This window comes from Talpa europaea (assembly GCF_964194135.1).
Source record: "Talpa europaea genome assembly, chromosome: 3".
NCBI classification, from domain to species: domain Eukaryota; kingdom Metazoa; phylum Chordata; class Mammalia; order Eulipotyphla; family Talpidae; genus Talpa; species Talpa europaea.
In genome coordinates this window covers 126159930-126178371 of record NC_140069.1, presented here as the reverse complement: position 1 = coordinate 126178371, position 18442 = coordinate 126159930, and the positions used below count along the sequence as shown (strand labels likewise).

At 39.7% G+C, this 18442-nt stretch overlaps 1 protein-coding gene across 3 annotated transcripts in view; it reads left to right on the top strand.

The window, feature by feature from the left end:
* The window catches only part of CTTNBP2 (cortactin binding protein 2), a gene marked incomplete at both ends in the record, with an annotated part of 130587 nt that extends 114599 nt beyond the window's left edge, over positions 1–15988 (top strand). For all 3 annotated transcript variants that reach the window (XM_084230951.1, XM_084230950.1, XM_084230949.1), the window contains 9 exons: positions 1101–1253; positions 1392–1579; positions 4534–4712; positions 6608–6813; positions 7174–7359; positions 9597–9660; positions 10618–10750; positions 11636–11737; positions 15743–15988. In XM_084230951.1, the coding sequence (XP_084087077.1) occupies positions 1101–1253; positions 1392–1579; positions 4534–4712; positions 6608–6813; positions 7174–7359; positions 9597–9660; positions 10618–10750; positions 11636–11737; positions 15743–15988 (1457 nt within the window). The remainder of the gene's footprint in view (positions 1–1100; positions 1254–1391; positions 1580–4533; positions 4713–6607; positions 6814–7173; positions 7360–9596; positions 9661–10617; positions 10751–11635; positions 11738–15742) is intronic.
* Between the last annotated feature and the right edge of the window lie 2454 nt (positions 15989–18442).

Below are 18442 nucleotides of genomic sequence, written 5' to 3'. Positions count from 1 at the left end.
TCCCTCTCAGTACCGCCGGCCACCCCACCGAGTCCTGCTGCTCTCTCCAAACACCTTCCTGTTCTGTGCTGGCTCTGATGAGGGGCCTGTTACCTCTCGCCTTCCCCTCAGTAATAAGAGCTTGTAGGAATGTTCTTCTGTTACCTTTCTCCTGTCAGTTCTTCATCAGAGTGACAGCTCAAAGCAGGCCTTCGTCCTATTTCCCTCCTTTAAGATGTCCACTATTCCCAGAGTTTGGACTTTGTCACTCCCAACCTGACACTCTGGATCTACCACTTTTTGTCTGTGGCTGACTCATTTCCTTCCTATAATCGTCTCCCATTCACTCTCCATCTTCCATTGTGGATTAGGCAGTTCAGTTCCCTCTTTCCTGAGAGCACCAGTAAAATAAGATGAAGTCCTAGATTCTGATCCTTCCTTACTGCTGTTTCTGAAACTTTAGTCCAAGGTAATTTAAGGGTTTTTGACCTTTTGTATTATGAAAAATACACCCATGAAAATATTGCCTACATATACAGATTGGAGAATAATTGTAAACAGAATAACCATATAATCACTGACCAAGAAAAACAATAGAATATTCTGTTTCCAGAAGGTACCCATGAGTCCCTCCCCCTTTCTGGAGGTAACCACATGTCTATCTTTTGTGATAATTGTTTTAGCTTTATTTTGTGGTTTTACTATCTATGTGTGTGTCCCTAAGTTACACATCTAGTGTTGCTGCTTTTGAACTGAACGGGAAAATAGTATATTGCTTTGTGATTTGCTTCTTAGTGTGCTATGAGTCCCCATGGTGCTGCTTGCAGTTGGAATTTGTTCACTTTCATACCGAGTATGTGAACAGACTACCCTCGCCATCACTGGTAGACACTGGGGTTTACTCCACTGGGGAGCCGTTACAGTGATGGGTTGTCATGTGTGTGTCTGCAGCTGTATGAAATAATGCCAAACCATTCACCAGAGTGTCGAGTGCCCCGGGGACTTTAGAGCTTTCCCATTGTGTCTCACCTTTACTAATACATCTTCAGACATTTTTGTTTTTGCCAATTTGTACAGGTCTTTGCAAAAGCTTTAATCACTGGGTTTCCTTTATGCCACAGCCTGTCTGATCCCAGTGAAACAGTCTCCTGTCAACAAGAAAATCATCGTCATCTTAGAGAATTTGGAAAAATCTTCATTGTCTGAGTTACTGGGAGACTTTCTGGCACCTCTGGAAAATCGCAGCACTGAGAGCCCCTATATTTTTCAAAAAGGTAAAAATAGAGGAGAACGCGTGCTGAGAAGCATGCTTGTGAGCGCAGACTAATCTCGCTGTTCCCCAGAGTATGAGTTAGGCTTCTCCCATCATTTTGCCATTGTCCCCTAATATGGTGTGCTTTTGTTTGTCTTAGGAAATGGAACATCCGAATGTTATTACTTTCACGAGAACTGCTTTCTGATGGGAACCATCGCCAAGGCCTGTCTGCAGGGCTCCGACCTGCTGGTGCAGCAGCATTTCCGCTGGGTCCAGCTGCGCTGGGACGGCGAGCCCATGCGCGGATTACTGCAGCGTTTCCTACGGAGGCAGGTCGTGAATAAGGTAACCTGCTGCAGCTGCGGCCTGCTGCCAGGAGAGGGCACTGTAGTATCAGCTCTGGGCAAAATTCGACCCTTCACCCCATGGCCTCGGGCAAGAAACATTTTTGCATATTCAAGGGCTAAGTAAAACAATGCACATAAAACCTCTAATTGCTTTTAGACCATAGGTTTTACTATTTTGAACTGGTTTTGTGGAGTCTCCCCAAGTGCTAAGTACTATAGAAAGCTAGATTAGAAAATTGAGCACTCTTAAGAAAAAAAGACTTTGCTGCCTTATTACAACATCATCCAGCCACTCAAGGTAGTTGTACATACAACTGTTAGCCTAGGTGGTATTAAGTATAAATAGTCACATGAAAGCATGGAATTCTCTATTTTGACACATTTTCAAGAGGAATCATCTTTTAGTGGTTTTTCTGTCGTCTCCCAAATACCAAAATTCATTTAGTGCTCATCAAAATAGCCAATCACTACTTAATTTAATATTCTTGAATGGGGCCAGGAGCTGAGTGTCAGTTTGGATTTAAAATAACAACTCAATTTAGCAAGATTTTATTACTTAATCCCATACTAAGGGCCACGTTTGGAGGACACTATCTTTGTTGTATCAGCACAGTATTTTCAAGCAGCAAATAGTACCCAAATGCCAGTGCTTCACCAAGAGAAGTCCCCGCCCTTATGACCAGATGTCTCTGGTGGGTGTTGCTGACCTTTGGTCAGCATCTTTCTGATGTCAGACCCCTGGATTTGGGGGGAAGTCTCTTGAACTCCCTTAAAGATTGCAGGACATGAGCACCCCCTCTCTTACACAAACATGTTCAAAGGGCCCGAAGGAGGGTGGGCGCCTTGGCGAGAGAGCACTTTGGCTTCCTTAGTTTCCTTACAGGAAGGAAAGCATCTTTTTCTGAAACTCCCAGCAACATAAGACTTCCCCTTAGTGTTTCATTAGCCAGAACTGGTTTCATGTGAGCAAAGCTCCTTTCCAAGATCATAGTTCTCCACCAAGTACCTGAACAAAATTCTATGTCTGCTGGGTGAGGGGGGGAAGTGCTGGAAATGGCGTTGGGAATTCAGTGACCCGTGTCTACACTGGTGAATTGAGTAACCGAATTACTAATTTAATGAGAAAAATCTATCCCAAGCGATGTGAAAGTCATTGGGTGTTGGGAAATATGCTTCTGACCAAAGCCCAGCCAACGTGTGAGCTCAAACAGTAGGAAGAAAGTGGAGATGAAGGTGCTCAGGTCTGCAGCTTTTATAATCAGAGAACTTTTATTCACTTCATTATCTTTCTACATGTCACACCATCACAAAAGGTACCCTTTTTTACGCACTTTTGAAAGAGCAGTTTCAGATATATGATAAAATTGAAGAAATACAAATTTCCCACACATCTGTTTCCACACATACACAGTCCCCATTAGCAATCTCACAAAAATGGTACATTTTTTGACCAAGGATGAATCTGCATTGACCGCTAATCACCCAACATCTTTACTTTACCTAAGGGGAAAATGGGAGATAGACCAGGAATCTATATGCCACCCTTGTGCAGGGGCCACGCCAATCTTCTTAAAGGTACCGTTGTATGGTGTAGATGCGGCACCATTTCAAGCAAAATGCTCTTCCCTCATACGCTCCCTCCAGCTCTTTGCTATGCATAATTTGAAAAGGGTTGATTTCCCTTATTTTGAAAGGAGAGTTACAAGCCTCAAGCCTGTTCTTTTCTCCATTGTGTTCAAGAGTAGCGCTGTGGACTGTGCTACGTAGACTAGAAAGAGGGAAAATAGGTAATGCTTTTCTTAATGCTTTTTGTTTACCACAAGTCATCTCAAGTAGGCTATTAAAAATGGACTCCAGGGTGAGTGTGTAAGGGGACTGCAAAACATCAGAAACCTTCAACTGCAGAGTGGGATCAAATCTTTGGGGGCCCTGAGCAGCACATGGCCATGTGATTCAATTTCTTCCAGTTTCATCCAGGGATATAAGGAAACAGCTCTTTCAGGACAAGGATTTGATAAGAAATAATTATACTTTCATTAGTAGGAAATATTCACCTATCAGTCATTGTAATACATGATCTCATTTTTACTTAGAAGAGTATCAGAAAAGGAGAAATAGAAATATTCCTTTTTGAACAGGGGGGAAGTTATAACAGATGCCACTTGCACTGACCTCTCCTGTCTTCGAGGCCAAAATAGATCCCCTGGCATAGGACACACCAGCAACCACTGGTTTCTTCGGTCTTAGTTACTTTGTAAAGCAAAAGTTTATGTGCATCTCCTTTCTTATAAAATAGATTGCTAAATAATTGCTGTCTTTAAAAATGGGAGGGATAGTTCTAATAGTGAGTAAATCTTTGTCCTTTTGTGAACCCCCCTGTATTGCCCAAAAAAGGGCTTGATTTTATAAAAATTCTAAAGAACTGTTCCCACTAAACCATGTATGTTTACATAATATTTAGAATTTGCACATTTTACAATTCAGACAAATTTCTATACATTTGGTGAAGTTAACATTTCAGCTAAGACATTGCTATGAAATTAAAATGAATACAAGGTGAACTTGTCACATACAGATTTATTACTATTTTTACCAAGATTATAAAAATGCCTTTTATATCACTAATTCAGAAACTTTTGTTCACTATCTATTTGCAAGGTCCAGTGAAGTACCATATATTCACAGGGAAATGTCTCCTTGACCTGATTAAGAATTCACCCAACATTTCTTCTATATCTGCTCTATTGTGTCTGTACCCATTGTTCCGTGTAATAAGCTACAGATCTGGGTCTGCATCTCATACTCACACGGAATTGTAGAACAACATAATAGCTCTGAAAATGAAGTTAAAATCAGATTCATCTACATTTTTGTGTTCTGGATTTAAATGTCAAATATAAACTAGCACCATTCTCAGCCTAGTTCCTGTGCTCCGCTCCCCTGTCTCTGTAGCTGAGAGGTCAGCTGCCTTCTCCTTGCGACCCCGTGTGCCAGACAGTCGACTGGGCCCTGGCCGTCTGGCACCAGCTCAATGCCTGCCTGGCCCGCTTGGGCACACCTGAAGCACTGCTCGGGCCAAAGTATTTCCTGTCCTGTCCTGTCGTCCCAGGCCACGCCCATGCAACTGTGAAGTAAGTGTCATCTCTCCTTATTTGCCTATTTAAAATAGAGCATTGGCCGCTTGGGGTGTTTGAGAGTGAGGAAGCTCAAGGGGTTACGTTATGGCCACCTCCTGTCAGAGGATGGCTGCGCCCTGTGTGTTGGAGAGTCATGTGTGGCCTGCTGGGAGGTGTCTCCTCGGCAAGGCCCATATGAGAAATTTTGTCAGGTATCCTACAACTGACTCACCCCCCATATTACTCCATTGTTCCATTGGAAAGCTGCCTAGACTTACACACTTACTGTCTTTTCCTTTATAGTAGCTTATGAGAACATACATTCAATAAGGTTAATGAAATAGAAAATCAGGAAATTAAAAGGAGGAAAAAAATTTTTCACCATCCAACCTAGTGAGGATTTTGTGGTTAGCTTTTAGATTTGATTCTGCATTTTCTGACATCCTGGGCAGAAATCCTCTTGAAAAACAAGGTACACAATAATTTATGCTCTATATTGTAAGCCAAACTATCAACTTAATAACGGTTAATTGAGAGAAAAGGAAAAGTATACTCTTAGAACATACACAGCATTTTCTTGCCAGAAATGAATTTATGTATTTGCCCATTTTTCCCCTTCAGTATTTGATTAAATTGAATCCTTTTTTACAGCCATAGTTTCAGGATTCTTAGGAGCCAGTTTTGGCCTTCCCTGTACAGAGCCATCACGGGCATGAACTAGAGGCCCTGAGATGTTTACCCCATTTGCAACCTAGCAAGTTTTCCTGCTGCTCGTTCAGGGTGTCAGGTCTGAGGCCAGCATTTCATCCCTCAGCACAACAGCCTGAGCTTCACCTTGATGTTGGATGCCCAGGGAGATCCTGTCTGCATCGCACCTGCAGAGCTTAGAGCTTCCCTAGTGTTCTAGAAGGACTGGCAAATCCTTTGCCCTGGAAGGAGACATTACTTTATCTCACTCAGATCTGCCCTCTGCTCCGGAAGGATCCTATTGCTCCCTACATCCTTGAAAAGATAGTCCAGAACAAGACAGAAATGCCACTGACAATTGATTATCATCTTTACCCTTTAGCGCCTTTAGGTGCTAAACTGCGTGTTTGGTGATGTAGCATACTATTTTTACAACTTACCTTCCTTATTCTAGTTTCACTTTTCCTTGAATTTTGTATCACCAGACATTAACAGAGCAACTTGCAATATAGGTACTTAATACAGAGGTGAGAGTTTTAATAGTATTTGAAAGATTTCTGCCAGCATTCAATAGCTTGCTTCTACAACCTTTAACCACAGTAATTGTTCCCAGTGCTGCAACAAAGTGTAGTCTTTGTTAAAGGATTGTCACTGGCATTGGGTGCTGCAAACTTGGGGTAAAGTCCCACTGCTATAAGCTACTAGTGTAAAGAGTCCAACTGAGGCAATGGGTGGTTGCCCCCCGCCCCGCCAAGCTGAGCCCACCTTATGCCAACACTGAGCCCTTGCCATGGGGCAGGCAGATTTAATTTACCATTGAGGTAAGGTATGGTCCATTTTCAAATATACTAAAATACATTGTGTGTCTTACAGAAATATGGCAAATAAGGTTAAGCTACTTACACACTTTCCAGAAGTCTTTTTTCCAAGTTACAATCTGTAAATTAACCTTGCTTTCCATGTATTTATCCATGCATGCATTCATTCATTCAGCAAATATGCAAACATTGTTTCTGTTCTCAAGGACTTGATAAAGTAAAAGAGATCACAGTTTCATCTGAAAGGCAGTGTATATTTGAGGCAAAGTCCTTTGGTATTGGATAAATTCTAAAGTTACTGAACAAGTTAACATCTATGCAAACACTTCTTTTTGCCCATGGTAGTATCAAGTGTGATTTGCAAAAGGCCTGGTCCCAACTGGGAATCTGCCTCTCTCCCCCCAGGTGGATGTCTCAGCTGTGGAATGCGGTCATTGCACCCCGAGTTCAAGAAGCAATATTGTCCAGAGCCTCTGTGAAAAGACAGTCTGGCTTCGCACAAACAGTTGTTAAAAAACACCCTAGCCAAGGACAGCAGGCTGTGGTGAAAGCTGCGCTCAGCATCTTGCTTAATAAAGCTGTTCTGCATGACTGTCCCCTCCAGAGAGCAGGTATGTGCATTCACCTGGGAGGGAAGGAAATTCACACCCTTGTGTATTATCTGTTTGAATTTATTTTTAGTGAGCTGCCTTTTCTTTGTAACTAGAGAAATCTTCTGAACATGAATGGCCATTTTGTAACCTTGCACCAGAACTGGTTTTCTATGATTGGCTCATGTTTAAATTGCAGATCTCCAAGTAAAATTTGAGCTGACTCACAAAACCCTTGCTTTGCTATTAGGTAGACCCCATGACTTTTTTTGAAAAATGCAAGAAACTATGTCTTTGAGAATTGGAAATGTTGGGTTTTGCTCGACTTTAAGAAACTGCATGATCCATGTCTTCGTTTTGACAAAATGTGGTTTATTTCAGAACTAGACCAGCATACAGTTGAGTTCAAAGGAGGAAGTTTCCCTCTGTCCATAGTTTCAAGTTACAACAGCTGTAGCAAGAAGAAAGCAGACCCTGGTGCCTGGAGGAAGGTGAGCACCAGTCCTCGCAAGAAGTCTGGCCGTTTCTCTTCCCCTATCTGGATCAAGCCGGACCTGAGCCAGGAAGGTAAGGGAGGGGGGTTGGCATGCCACCTACAAGTACACTGGCATCCAGGGTCTGTCTTCTGAATATAAAAGGTACTTTTCATCTTTCAACAAAATTCTGAGTATTTCAGTGCACATGTTCATGGAGTACACAAATATGGTAAGTACATTTCCAAAAATATTTGGGATCCCCCTATATGAAAAATAGTCCTTCACTATAGAATTCTGAAATTAAGTTATGGTATTGATTGTCATTTTAGATTTTTGTGGTGGTCACAACTTATATGAGTTGCACTTTGGCACATTTCTGCCCTTCTATATGTCCTCTCTGTGCCAAACGTAATATTTAGATGTATGTGTACAGTTTATACTATTTAGTTGAAGGCCTTTCATTTTTATTTGTTTCTGTTTCATCTACGGTGTATGCCAGGTTTTATTATAAGCATTGGGAATAGAGCTGTGCATTCAGCCAAAATCCCGCCCTTCTAGTTACTGAAATAGAAGGAGAACGTCATATATAAAAGGAATAGGAAGGTTTTATTCTAATCAATCTATCCATTATGTTAAACCTATTCCTTTTGGCTTATTAACAATTTTATGCATTGAGAATCCTACGAATCATTTTGTGTAATTTAGGCCAACTTAGCATGGGGTTGCTATTAAAGTCTCCAAGAATTGCTGTTGCTTTTGTGCATTAATGTACTTTCATATTAAACATAGACTCCTCATCAGAAGACCCTAAGCCTTGAGAGTATGCAAAAGAACTCAAGGGAATTCTCTCCATTTACAGAGAACAAAATTGAGGTTCAGAACCCCTGCTTGCTCCAGATCCCCTGCTGGTAATATGGGGTCCTTGTGGCACATGTATTCATGGACATGCAGGTCATTAGACACCCATCCAGGTTCTTCACAATCATTTCCCAATGGATCAGTTTTTATAACATTTAGGATCAGCTTCTTTCTGGAGTTAAATAGCATTGACAATATGAATAGAATAAATGTGAATTTATAGCAATATGATAAACATAGCTCTAACTAAAACCTTATGCTAAAAAGTAAAAAAAAAACTAAATGATTAATATTTTCATTATTTCATAGAATTATTTGCTATTTTCTAGGAAACCTTAATAAAAATTATGTGCAATCATAGTTTATATTGCCTTTAACAGATTTATAAAATCTAAACCGATTAGGAGAATGAACCATGGGTTACTATTAGAGAAAAAAATTAATTGCTTTTGATATAGGATTATTACAACAATATATGGATTGATTTTTTTTGTTTTTTGACACTATTATCAATTACACCAAAATTAGAACCCATTTTCATTCCATGCAAATCATTGAAGGCTTGGTGAAGACACAGCCCTTTCCTAACTTAAAATAGAAAAGTCAGTGGTTTCTAGTTACAGTCTTCTGGATAATTGTGCCCAAGTCCCTGTATTTACAGGGGGAAAAAAAGTGAAAAAAAAAGTGTGGGTAAAAAAGTGAAAACGCTAGAGACTTCTCTGATGATCTGCTTTTAATGAGAATATATTAAATTCAATTTACTTCATTTTTAGAGATCATTTGTGCTAGAAATATTCAAACAATTTCACGATTCGCTCAGAAGCAGCTAATGTTTTAAAACGCTTATAAAATGTAGTTATAAAAATAGACATTTTATAGGAATCAGAAATGGCTTATATTTTATGTAATCAGTGCAAGCCTATTTGTGTGTATAGATAGCAAACATTACTATTGTTTGGCTTTTGTGTGCTCTTTCCATTTTCTATGTAACGCAAACAATTAAATGTTAAATTTCTATTAAGTATGCTTGCAGTGTCACTTGCACTGTAGGCGCCCACAGATCAAAAACTAAACTTGATTTACAGGGTCAGTGATGTTGGAAGGCAAACAAAAGTAGACAAATTACCATCTTCAAAAGGCAGATATTAAAATGCTCTTGAGGCACTTTGAAAACTGAAGCTTAAAGAAAGAGATTTGACTAGCGAGAAGAGGGGCCATGATAAAGGCAAAATTCAGCACTTCAGAATTGAGCTCTGGGTGGTGACTTCAGTCATAAATACACAGGAGGGAGTTGGTTCCTTCCTGCATTGCCGGGCAGGAAGCTACATCCAGAGCTGCTACCCTGAGGAAAACTTAAGTGTGGATTTAATCCAAAAACAAAATGAAAGTCTGCTTCTTTTAAATACAGAGTTTAAGTTGCACTGGGACAATGATTCATTCTGTTGAAAATAATTATTTTTCTTTAAACAGGTATGAAAAATAAGACCATATCACAATCGAACTGTAACAAGAATACCTCTCTGTCAAAACAAAAGTAAGTTCTCTTTTCAGATTTAACACGTAGGAAACCACACACACATCTCATGATTCGTTTTTGCAACTATTTTTAAAAAGCAATAGGGATGATTCATGTTAAGCTGAAATCTAAGGAATGAAACCAAAGCAGACAGATCTTTATGGTTAATATAACTTAATACATTTGCATAAAAGCAGTGAAATCTTGCATTTATGAATTTTTAAAGAGGCTTTCAGTAACTTTTTAATCCTGGGTTTACAGAAAGTACTAAATATTGACATGATAATTTCATGTGTTGCTCCCACGGAAGTGTCTCAGCTTAGAAGTCTTGAGGTATGAAGCCTGGTTGGGTTCATCATCAGTTTGAGTTACAACGGGGACCTTTTGTCCCTATTTACAGACTGGGGCCTAGAACTTAGCAGGTAACATAGAGGACCCTGGTTTTCAAAACTACAGAAAGAAGGAAGCTGCAGCACATGCTCTTTCTCGCCAGGCCCACTGTTCCCAGTCACTTTCCCAGTCATTTAAGGATTCGGTAGAGAAGGGAATATGGACACAGAGGTGTTAAGGTAAAAAAGAAAACTTGACCCTGGCCAGTTAAGTGGTCAGTCAGATCAATTTTGAAAATTATTTGTTCCCTATGCCACAGTGTTTAGGGTCTTAGCTTTATTTAGCCTTGAGACAAAATAGGAAAGGTAAGAGTAAGGAGACTGGAGTGCTAGGTGTCAAAGCAGGTATCTTTGTCAAGATTCTCAAAATCTTACGGAAATTTTACTGCCTTAGTAGTTTAGCCTCTCCCAGTGTGGGAACAGGTTGTCACATTACATGACACTTATGAATGCCTTCATAAGACACTAAACATGCTTTTCCTACCCCACACTGACACCCCCCAAAAGGCGAACTGTCTAGATTTCTATATTGGGAATTGGATCGTTGCTCTCATTTTGAAAAACTCTGCTCTGAACTTTGTGTTAGATCTTTAGAGACCAACCTATCACTGACCTTGAATTTGGATCAGAGATTCTCTCTGGGTTCGGATGATGAAACAGACCTTGTCAAGGAACTTCAGAGTATGTGCTCCAGCAAATCTGAATCTGATATAAGCAAGGTGAGCAGTACAATGGGTGGACTTTGAATGGCTGCACCCAACACAGACACTTCATAACAAGGAAAGGAAGCCCTTACCTTGCCTTCAAACCTCTGTTTAGTACAACTTGTTTTGCCATACTCCTCTGAAAACCCTGAAGTTAAAATTGCATTAATGCAAAAAATATATTCATCACATTTGGGCAGTATTTGTACAGACCTCAATTTAAGTTGCCTTCGGCCTCTTTTCATATTATCAATCATCTGTTAGTAAGATCATTATACATAGAGCAACAACTGTCCTTACAAATAATTGGTCTGTACAATTATAAACTGAAATTTGAGATCAAAATACAGAAGTAGGGACCAGAGATCTCAAAGAAAGCATTAACATCACGTCCAACCTGTTTTGGCACACCAGTAGCTGTAGCAACTTTCACCAAACTTCCTTCATAAATGCCTTTTACTTGAAAGGGAGTGGTAAAAAGGTAGTTACAATTGGAGCAGGTGCCTCTTGACTCAACTATTATATTTGAGCAGTCATAATCTGTGAGACAAAGTAGAATGGACTATCTTATTTGACCTTGCTGCAAATGAAACACTTAATCATTACCTTATTTTTCCAGTGGCTACGATCTTGCAAAATTTAAATCCTTTCTTCCATTGCCAAGTGCTTTTTTTTTTTTCTTCCCCTATAGGGTTTATCTGCTCTTGACCTTAATAAACCCCCTTCCCTTAGAGATTATTTCTCCTGCATGTGGAATTAGGGCTTCAGGTTCTCCAACTGAATAATGCAAGATTTTAGGGTATGTAGTGAGGTGTTCCTGACTTTAGTGACTTTGAAGCTGTGCCTAGAGTATGTCCCATTGCAACTGGAAAACGACTTGATAAATTCTGTATTTTATAGATTGCTGATTCCAGGGATGATTTAAGAAGGTTTGACAGTTCAGGAAACAACCCTGCATTTTCAGCAACTGTTAATAATTCAAGAATGCCAGTGTCACAAAAAGTAAGTACTCCTTTCCTCAAAAATGGGATAAAGGAAGACTGCTGTGAAATTGACTTCACACATCTTTCAGTGTGAATTACACAGTTATCTCACTTTTAGCTACAGTTTAAAAATAGTTAAACAATTTAATCAATCAAGGTTAGAAAGATGACTGTTTGGGATAACAGTTTGAAAGAATGACAGAGGGAAAGCACTCCTTTCCCTCCTACTTGATGCCTAAAATTTTGAAGAGGTCCTCTGTTGTGTCCGCTGCTGTATATAATAAGAATAGAAATAATGAAATTTAATCTAGCTAAATGTATTGGAGGAAATTTACGACTTCCAGCATTTTGTAAAATTAAGTTCAGCAAAGGAATGAGAATATATAAAGGTCCTTTACATGCCCAAAACATTCTATCTTTCATTTCCTAACTTGCTCCAGTAAGTCTTCCCTTTAAAATCAGAATGTGATAGAAGAGCCAAGATTCCAATAGACTTTACCCCCCTCTCAAAATAGCTTCCATGATTGATTGGTTAATAAATGTCAAGAGACAGCCCTATATGGTACTCCTGAGTGAACAGAAACAATAACATGTTTTCTTACCCAGCAGACATTTTGTGAGGATGCAGATTTCACAGAAGTACTCAATATGTGGTTTGTGGTTCACATCCTGTTCTCATTCATTCCCATGGTGGTTCCACAGGCCTGTGGGGCGGGGGGTGGGGGTGGGGATGCAGTGAGCTTGGTAAGACTATTAGGTAATAAGATGAGGATTAATACTTTGACAGCCCTGAGCACCACTGCCCTGTTCTCACTGCTTTATTAGGTTTCAGTCCTGATTGGTTATATGTGAAACTCCGCGAGCTGTGTTGTGGGGGCTGGGGTGACAGTGGGGGTTGGCAAGGCTGAGCTTCTGATTAAAAATTATATAATGGTATCTGAAGAAAAGTGTGACCTTTCTGGCTTAACTATCACAATGTCTGCCTCCCCTCCCACCATTTGGGAACAGTTTCTAAGCACAAAGAGCAATTTAGAGAGCATTCAAGGGGAGATGACCTAGGGTCACTATTGCAAATTCTGGCTAGAACATGTCTTAGGAGCAATCCCTGAACTTTTGACTCAGCATAATTTGTATCTATCAGAGGAAGGGATCCCCCACTTTTTTTTTTACTCTTGAACCTCCAAAAAGGAATTTTTAATTTGGCTTATGATCACATACAAAAACACATAAGCATCTTTTGTGCCTATCACAACAACTTTAAAATCACATTAAGGGGTACTGTGTAGAAGAACTGGGGTGGAGGCCAGAGGTGCAAGGATGGAGCAGTGGTGAGACAGGAAAGGGCTGCCACACCGTATGTGGATTAGTTTCCTGGCTGGGAGTTGAACTCAGGCCTTGGGGGTAATAGGGCTGACACTTAACCCCTACGTCACCAGTGAGGCCTCAAGGGCCCCCACTTTCTTATATAAAAATGTTGACTGGCAGTGACTGGAACCACTGTTTAAATGACTAATGGAAACTTCTATCACATGACCCTATTGGGTTTGCTACAATAAGGTACTGTCCATAAAAATAGTACTGAAAGTGGGATCAGCTTGGGACAGCTTTGTTTTAAAAGGGAACTTCGAAAAAATGGGTCCTATTCTTTGTAAGAGCCCAAGGCTCTTACAAAAGAATGATAGGGTTGTTTAAATGTGGGATTTGGTGTAGATATTAGAACTGCTGTCTTTTTCTCTCTCCCCTGAACTTACTGAGGGATACCCTTCCTCAACAGCTAGAAGTTGTTTTCTCAGAATGTGCCAGCAGAGGGCAAAGTAGCACTCATTTCCCAACCTTTGAAAGATTCATAGTAGACTCATACCTTCTCCATCCACTTGATGAAACTCAACTAGCATTTCTTGGTTAAATGCCCAGTTTCTTCTGTTATCGGGAAGAAACTCCCTTAAGAGGTCAGAGATCTCTGGGTTAGCTGAAATCATTTTCTTTTTTGGCCAAAGAGGGGCCTTACAAGATGAGAATGAGTGAATTACCATTTGCCATAATATAACTCCTTTCTGCCCTAACAGGGAGGGAATCAGGTTGGGTTTAGTAATGGGGTACATTAGCTTTCTAAATTAAAAAAATACAAATACATTTAAATCAGCAGTAGAAAGAGCAGATACTGATGTTTTCCTCTCATGTAATGCAGACTAATTCCCCTGGAGCACTCACCTTGGGTTGCATAATGAAATCCATTTTTCTTTTTATCCCCACTGCTGGACTCTGTGCCCTAGAGGTTCTGGGAACTTGAAAAGCTCCTGATTATTCTCACATGCAGCCACAGTTTAGACCCACTTTGTCACCCTCATTCTCTACCACATTCCTTTCTTTACAAATGCATCTTCAGAAAGGCTGATAATACTTTCACTTAATTAACTTTTTGCATTAATATACTATTCTCACACCCCACCTTCCCACAAAGCCTTTCTTATGCTTCACCTGTCACTGTTATTAGACAGCCATCCCCAATGTCATCTCCCCTCTACCTTCCCACCTAGAGTATTCTCATAGCTTCCGGCTGCTCAGTGCTGGATTAGTGAATTGCTCTGATTTAACAATTCAAGGTTGAACCATTAAAACTTTAGCAGTCGTGCCTTCCAGACAAATGAGTGCTCTTTGAGCTTAATGTGTACAGCAACACAGTCAGTGTAGTGGTTAACAGAACTCTTTAAGCGTAGGACGTGCTAAGTATGCTTTCTCTTCCCGGCACTGGGAAGAAACCTCCAAACCTGTATGCTTGGCTGCTCGAGTGTCAGGAACATTGTGTGGGCAGTCACTGCCTCTGTTCCCACACTCCCAGACTTGAGTTGCTGTGGCCATCACTAAGCCAAAGTCCTTCTCCATGTGTGGGTCTCACCTCCAGGGACTTGGCCTCACATATCTACATTCAGCCTCCACCACCACCCCCCAACCACACTTTTGGCTGTTGTGGGGGTTCTTGGAACTTCATGTGATGTGGGCATATCCTTCCTTAGGCCATGAGGATGCTCTCTCTCCCTTACCTTTATGATGCAGACCACACCCCGCATATCTCCTTTTCCTCCCTTTGGGCCTTGGTGATATTCCTGTGGATGTGCAGAGTGAGTCCAAAGACCATGGCAAAATAACCATCTAGCAATTAACTAGACGGGTAGTTAATTGCTGGTGAATTTGCTGGGATTGACCTTACTCAGCCCATGACTAAATTCCACTTGACAATATTCTGTTTGATGTCTTCAACTGAGGCCAACCATTTACTTTCCATAAAATGCCATATTAATTATCTTGCCTGGTAAATTCTAGTTTTCAGTCTTTTAAAGGGAAAGTAATGTTAACTAGGTCAGAGGCATCAGAAATTTTTGTGCTATCTAGGGGGAAGCACACTTGTCCCAGCTTCACCACTTTGACAGTGGGCAGATCACCTTCGCTTCCTCACGGACCAGGTGATAGAGTTATAAAACTCTGGGAACCTGAAAGCATGCAGTTTTCAAGATAGAATATCTTGAGCCACATAACACTGTTTCATGGGAGTCTAGTAAGCACTATCAGGGCAAGAATGTCCTCTGCTGTAGGACAAGCACCCAAAAAAGTGTATTGACTAATAGCTTGATTTTTAGTTTACCTGTTTAAAGTAGAAAGCAGAAAAGTTATGACTTACTTAAGGTATTATAATTTGTAGAGTTACTTACAAATAGGTGGTTATACTCGGTGAATTTGGTGATTTCATCAGGCCAAGGACTTCACGGTGAAGGTTTTGTTGGTGAGGAGATCCCAGATTCACTGACTGCTCATCTTGCACTTTTGTGACATCAGGAAGGCCCTAATGAATAGTGGTTATATAGCAAGTTACTCATTCAACTTCTTTCTGTTGTTTGACTTTGCAGAGAACTTGTGTTTAGGAAGAAACTCCTAGTGCTAGCCCAGTGACACAAAGGAGGCAGAATTGGGACTGAGAGACAGAAGTTGACAGCAGTGTGAAATGTGAACTGTCTTATTTCTCTTACAGGAGGTGAGTCCTCTCAGCAGCCAACAAACTACCAACGAGTGCAGCAACAATAAATCAAAGACTGAGTTGGGTATTTCAAGAGTTAAATCTTTTCTTCCTGTTCCTAGAAGTAAAGTCACCCAGTGTTCCCAGAACACCAAAAGAAGCAGCAGCAGCAGTAATACAAGGCAAATCGAATTAAACAACAACTCAAAAGAAGAGATTTGGAACTTACGCAAAAATGAAGTAGAAAAACCTCACAAATAGGCCTGCCTACAATATTCTCATTCTTAACAAGTTCTGTATATTTCACACAAAAACCAACGAGATGTACATACCTTGAAACAAATTGTTTTCACTGTATTATAACGTATGAGTGCGGGACCACTATTCAATTTTTTGTAAAGAATGTATTTATAAACCAACATTTTGTTGCTTTTTTTCCAATTCTGTAGGATTGAATTTCAAAATCAAGAAGTTATGCTTACTTTTCAAGTAGTTTTATAATAGAAAACTTGTAATAGTTTTAATCAACATGTTCAGGGGTATTAAAACAATTGTGTGTACTGTATATCTATAACTATATATGTACATATGTATATTTAAAGTCCATGAATCAAACTGCATTATGTTACAAAATCTGTACAACATTGGCTAAAATATGTACCATTTTAAATGGAAATCATAATTTTATGTTCACATGAATAACTAGAATGGGGCAATAACAAGTCACTTCTAAATAGTTACCTTAGTTTCCATAAAAGCCATATTAAGTATTTTGCCTGTTAAATTCTAGTTTTTACATTTTAAAATCTTTTAATGTTTAACATTGCTAATTGGTTGCATCACATTTATTTATGCTTATGAATTTGCATTATGAGTTGTAAAATATGAAATTATATAATGCAATAAAAGTGTTTATCTTTCTTACAAAAGTTTTGTACCTAAGTGGCTATAAAAAATAACTGCATATATGCTTCAATAAATTCATTAATGCCTTCCATTTAAGTCTAGTAGCACAACTAAAATTGGTAACAGAAGTGTTTCTAAAATTAATGAAATTACTTATACAACTCAAATAAGATGCTTTCACACCAAATAAAATACTGAATTAATGAAAACGTAGCTGTATCTTCTGTAACTTTCATAACATTTGTTCAAACTTCACAGAAAGATTCACTCTTGATGCAAAGTGTAACTGAAACTAGGAATTAGATGTTCACTGAACAAAATACCTTCTTTCCATAAATACCCAAAGTTATTTTATACCAAGTATCATTTACATGTCTAAGAATTAAGAACTAAAACCTTTACTTGGTAAAAATGATTCACACTGAAGTACACACACGTGTTTGATGCTACATTTAACGATCAAAATGTCTACTTGAAAAACAGAGGAAAGTAGGTCTATCAGGAAGAACAATTCCACACTTAAGAGCATTCTCCCCAACTTCATCACTGCAAGGCCAGTCTTGGGGGTATACAGTTCTGTAATAATGCACAGGGAAGTAAGCATTGAGATGAGGGGACTGAGCAAAGGGACAAAGGATGGGGTTAGAAGAGAAGCTGGAGGAAAGAGCCTTAAGGCGCAAACAATCATTCCTTTGAGCTGCACTCAAATTCTGTTTTCACAAGAAGACATTAATCTTGGGAACCAAACAATGTTCTCAGAATCAAAGACACGTACCTAGATTCAGGTGGTTATGATGTGTTTTTCCTTCATACATCTGCTTAGATTATATATAATTAGATTTCTTAGTGATAAGGCCTTGTGTTTAGTTTTTCTGAAGATAGATTCCATTAGTGTACTCAAGGTCCAGAGAAAAATCACCAATGCAGCTTTGATCTGCATAAAATCCAGCATGTACACTTTTTTTAATAATTGGAAAGCAGACTACAAGCATGTTTAATTAGGGCTTTTAGATAAGAGGCTTTCTAAATACAAGTACAGACCTACTAAGAAGTCATTAATTTACTGAGGCATCACTATTTAAAAACAATGGAAATGCCAGTACATCACAATATCACAGTCTAAAAGTAAACACTGCTTGTGACGATTTTGTTTCCATTATACAGATGTATGAATGTACACAGTGGGTTGTGATGTAAAGTATAACCCTTTCTGTGGATCACAGCCAAAAATTTTGAAAGTCGACACCATATGGAATGTTAGTGGTGGAGGTAATTCTGGGGTAATGGTGAAGAGCCACGTGGCTCAGTTATGTACTGCCATTTCATAACTATTTCGCCTAAAACAACTTAATCTTTTGGATCCAATTTTCTAAGTAGTAAATGGGAATTTGCCACCCTACGAGTTCTCCATGAGTAATAAATAAGGTATTAAATGACATCTTTCGTTCAGAAAATTAGTGAATAAATACCCCAGAACTTTTGTGGCATTCTAGCATTTCAGGATGTAATCAGCTCACAAATAGGGCCTCCCCAGTAGCGCAGTCGTTAAGCACTAGGCTGTGAAGCAGCCCGCAGCCTCTACAGTGCTGGTTTGATCCCTGGCTGGCCTGCGAGGGTCCCACATGGCGCGACAGACCTCTCCTGCTGTGCCCGCTCCTCCCCTCAGCAGTGTATTTCGTCAATCTGCCTGTTCTGTTCCCCTCTCTGGCTCTGGTGAATTCTCGCACCCTCCCATGCTTCTGACTGTACCCAGTGCTTATATAAATAAATCTTTAAAAAATTAATTCACAAATAAATTCTGGTAGCTGC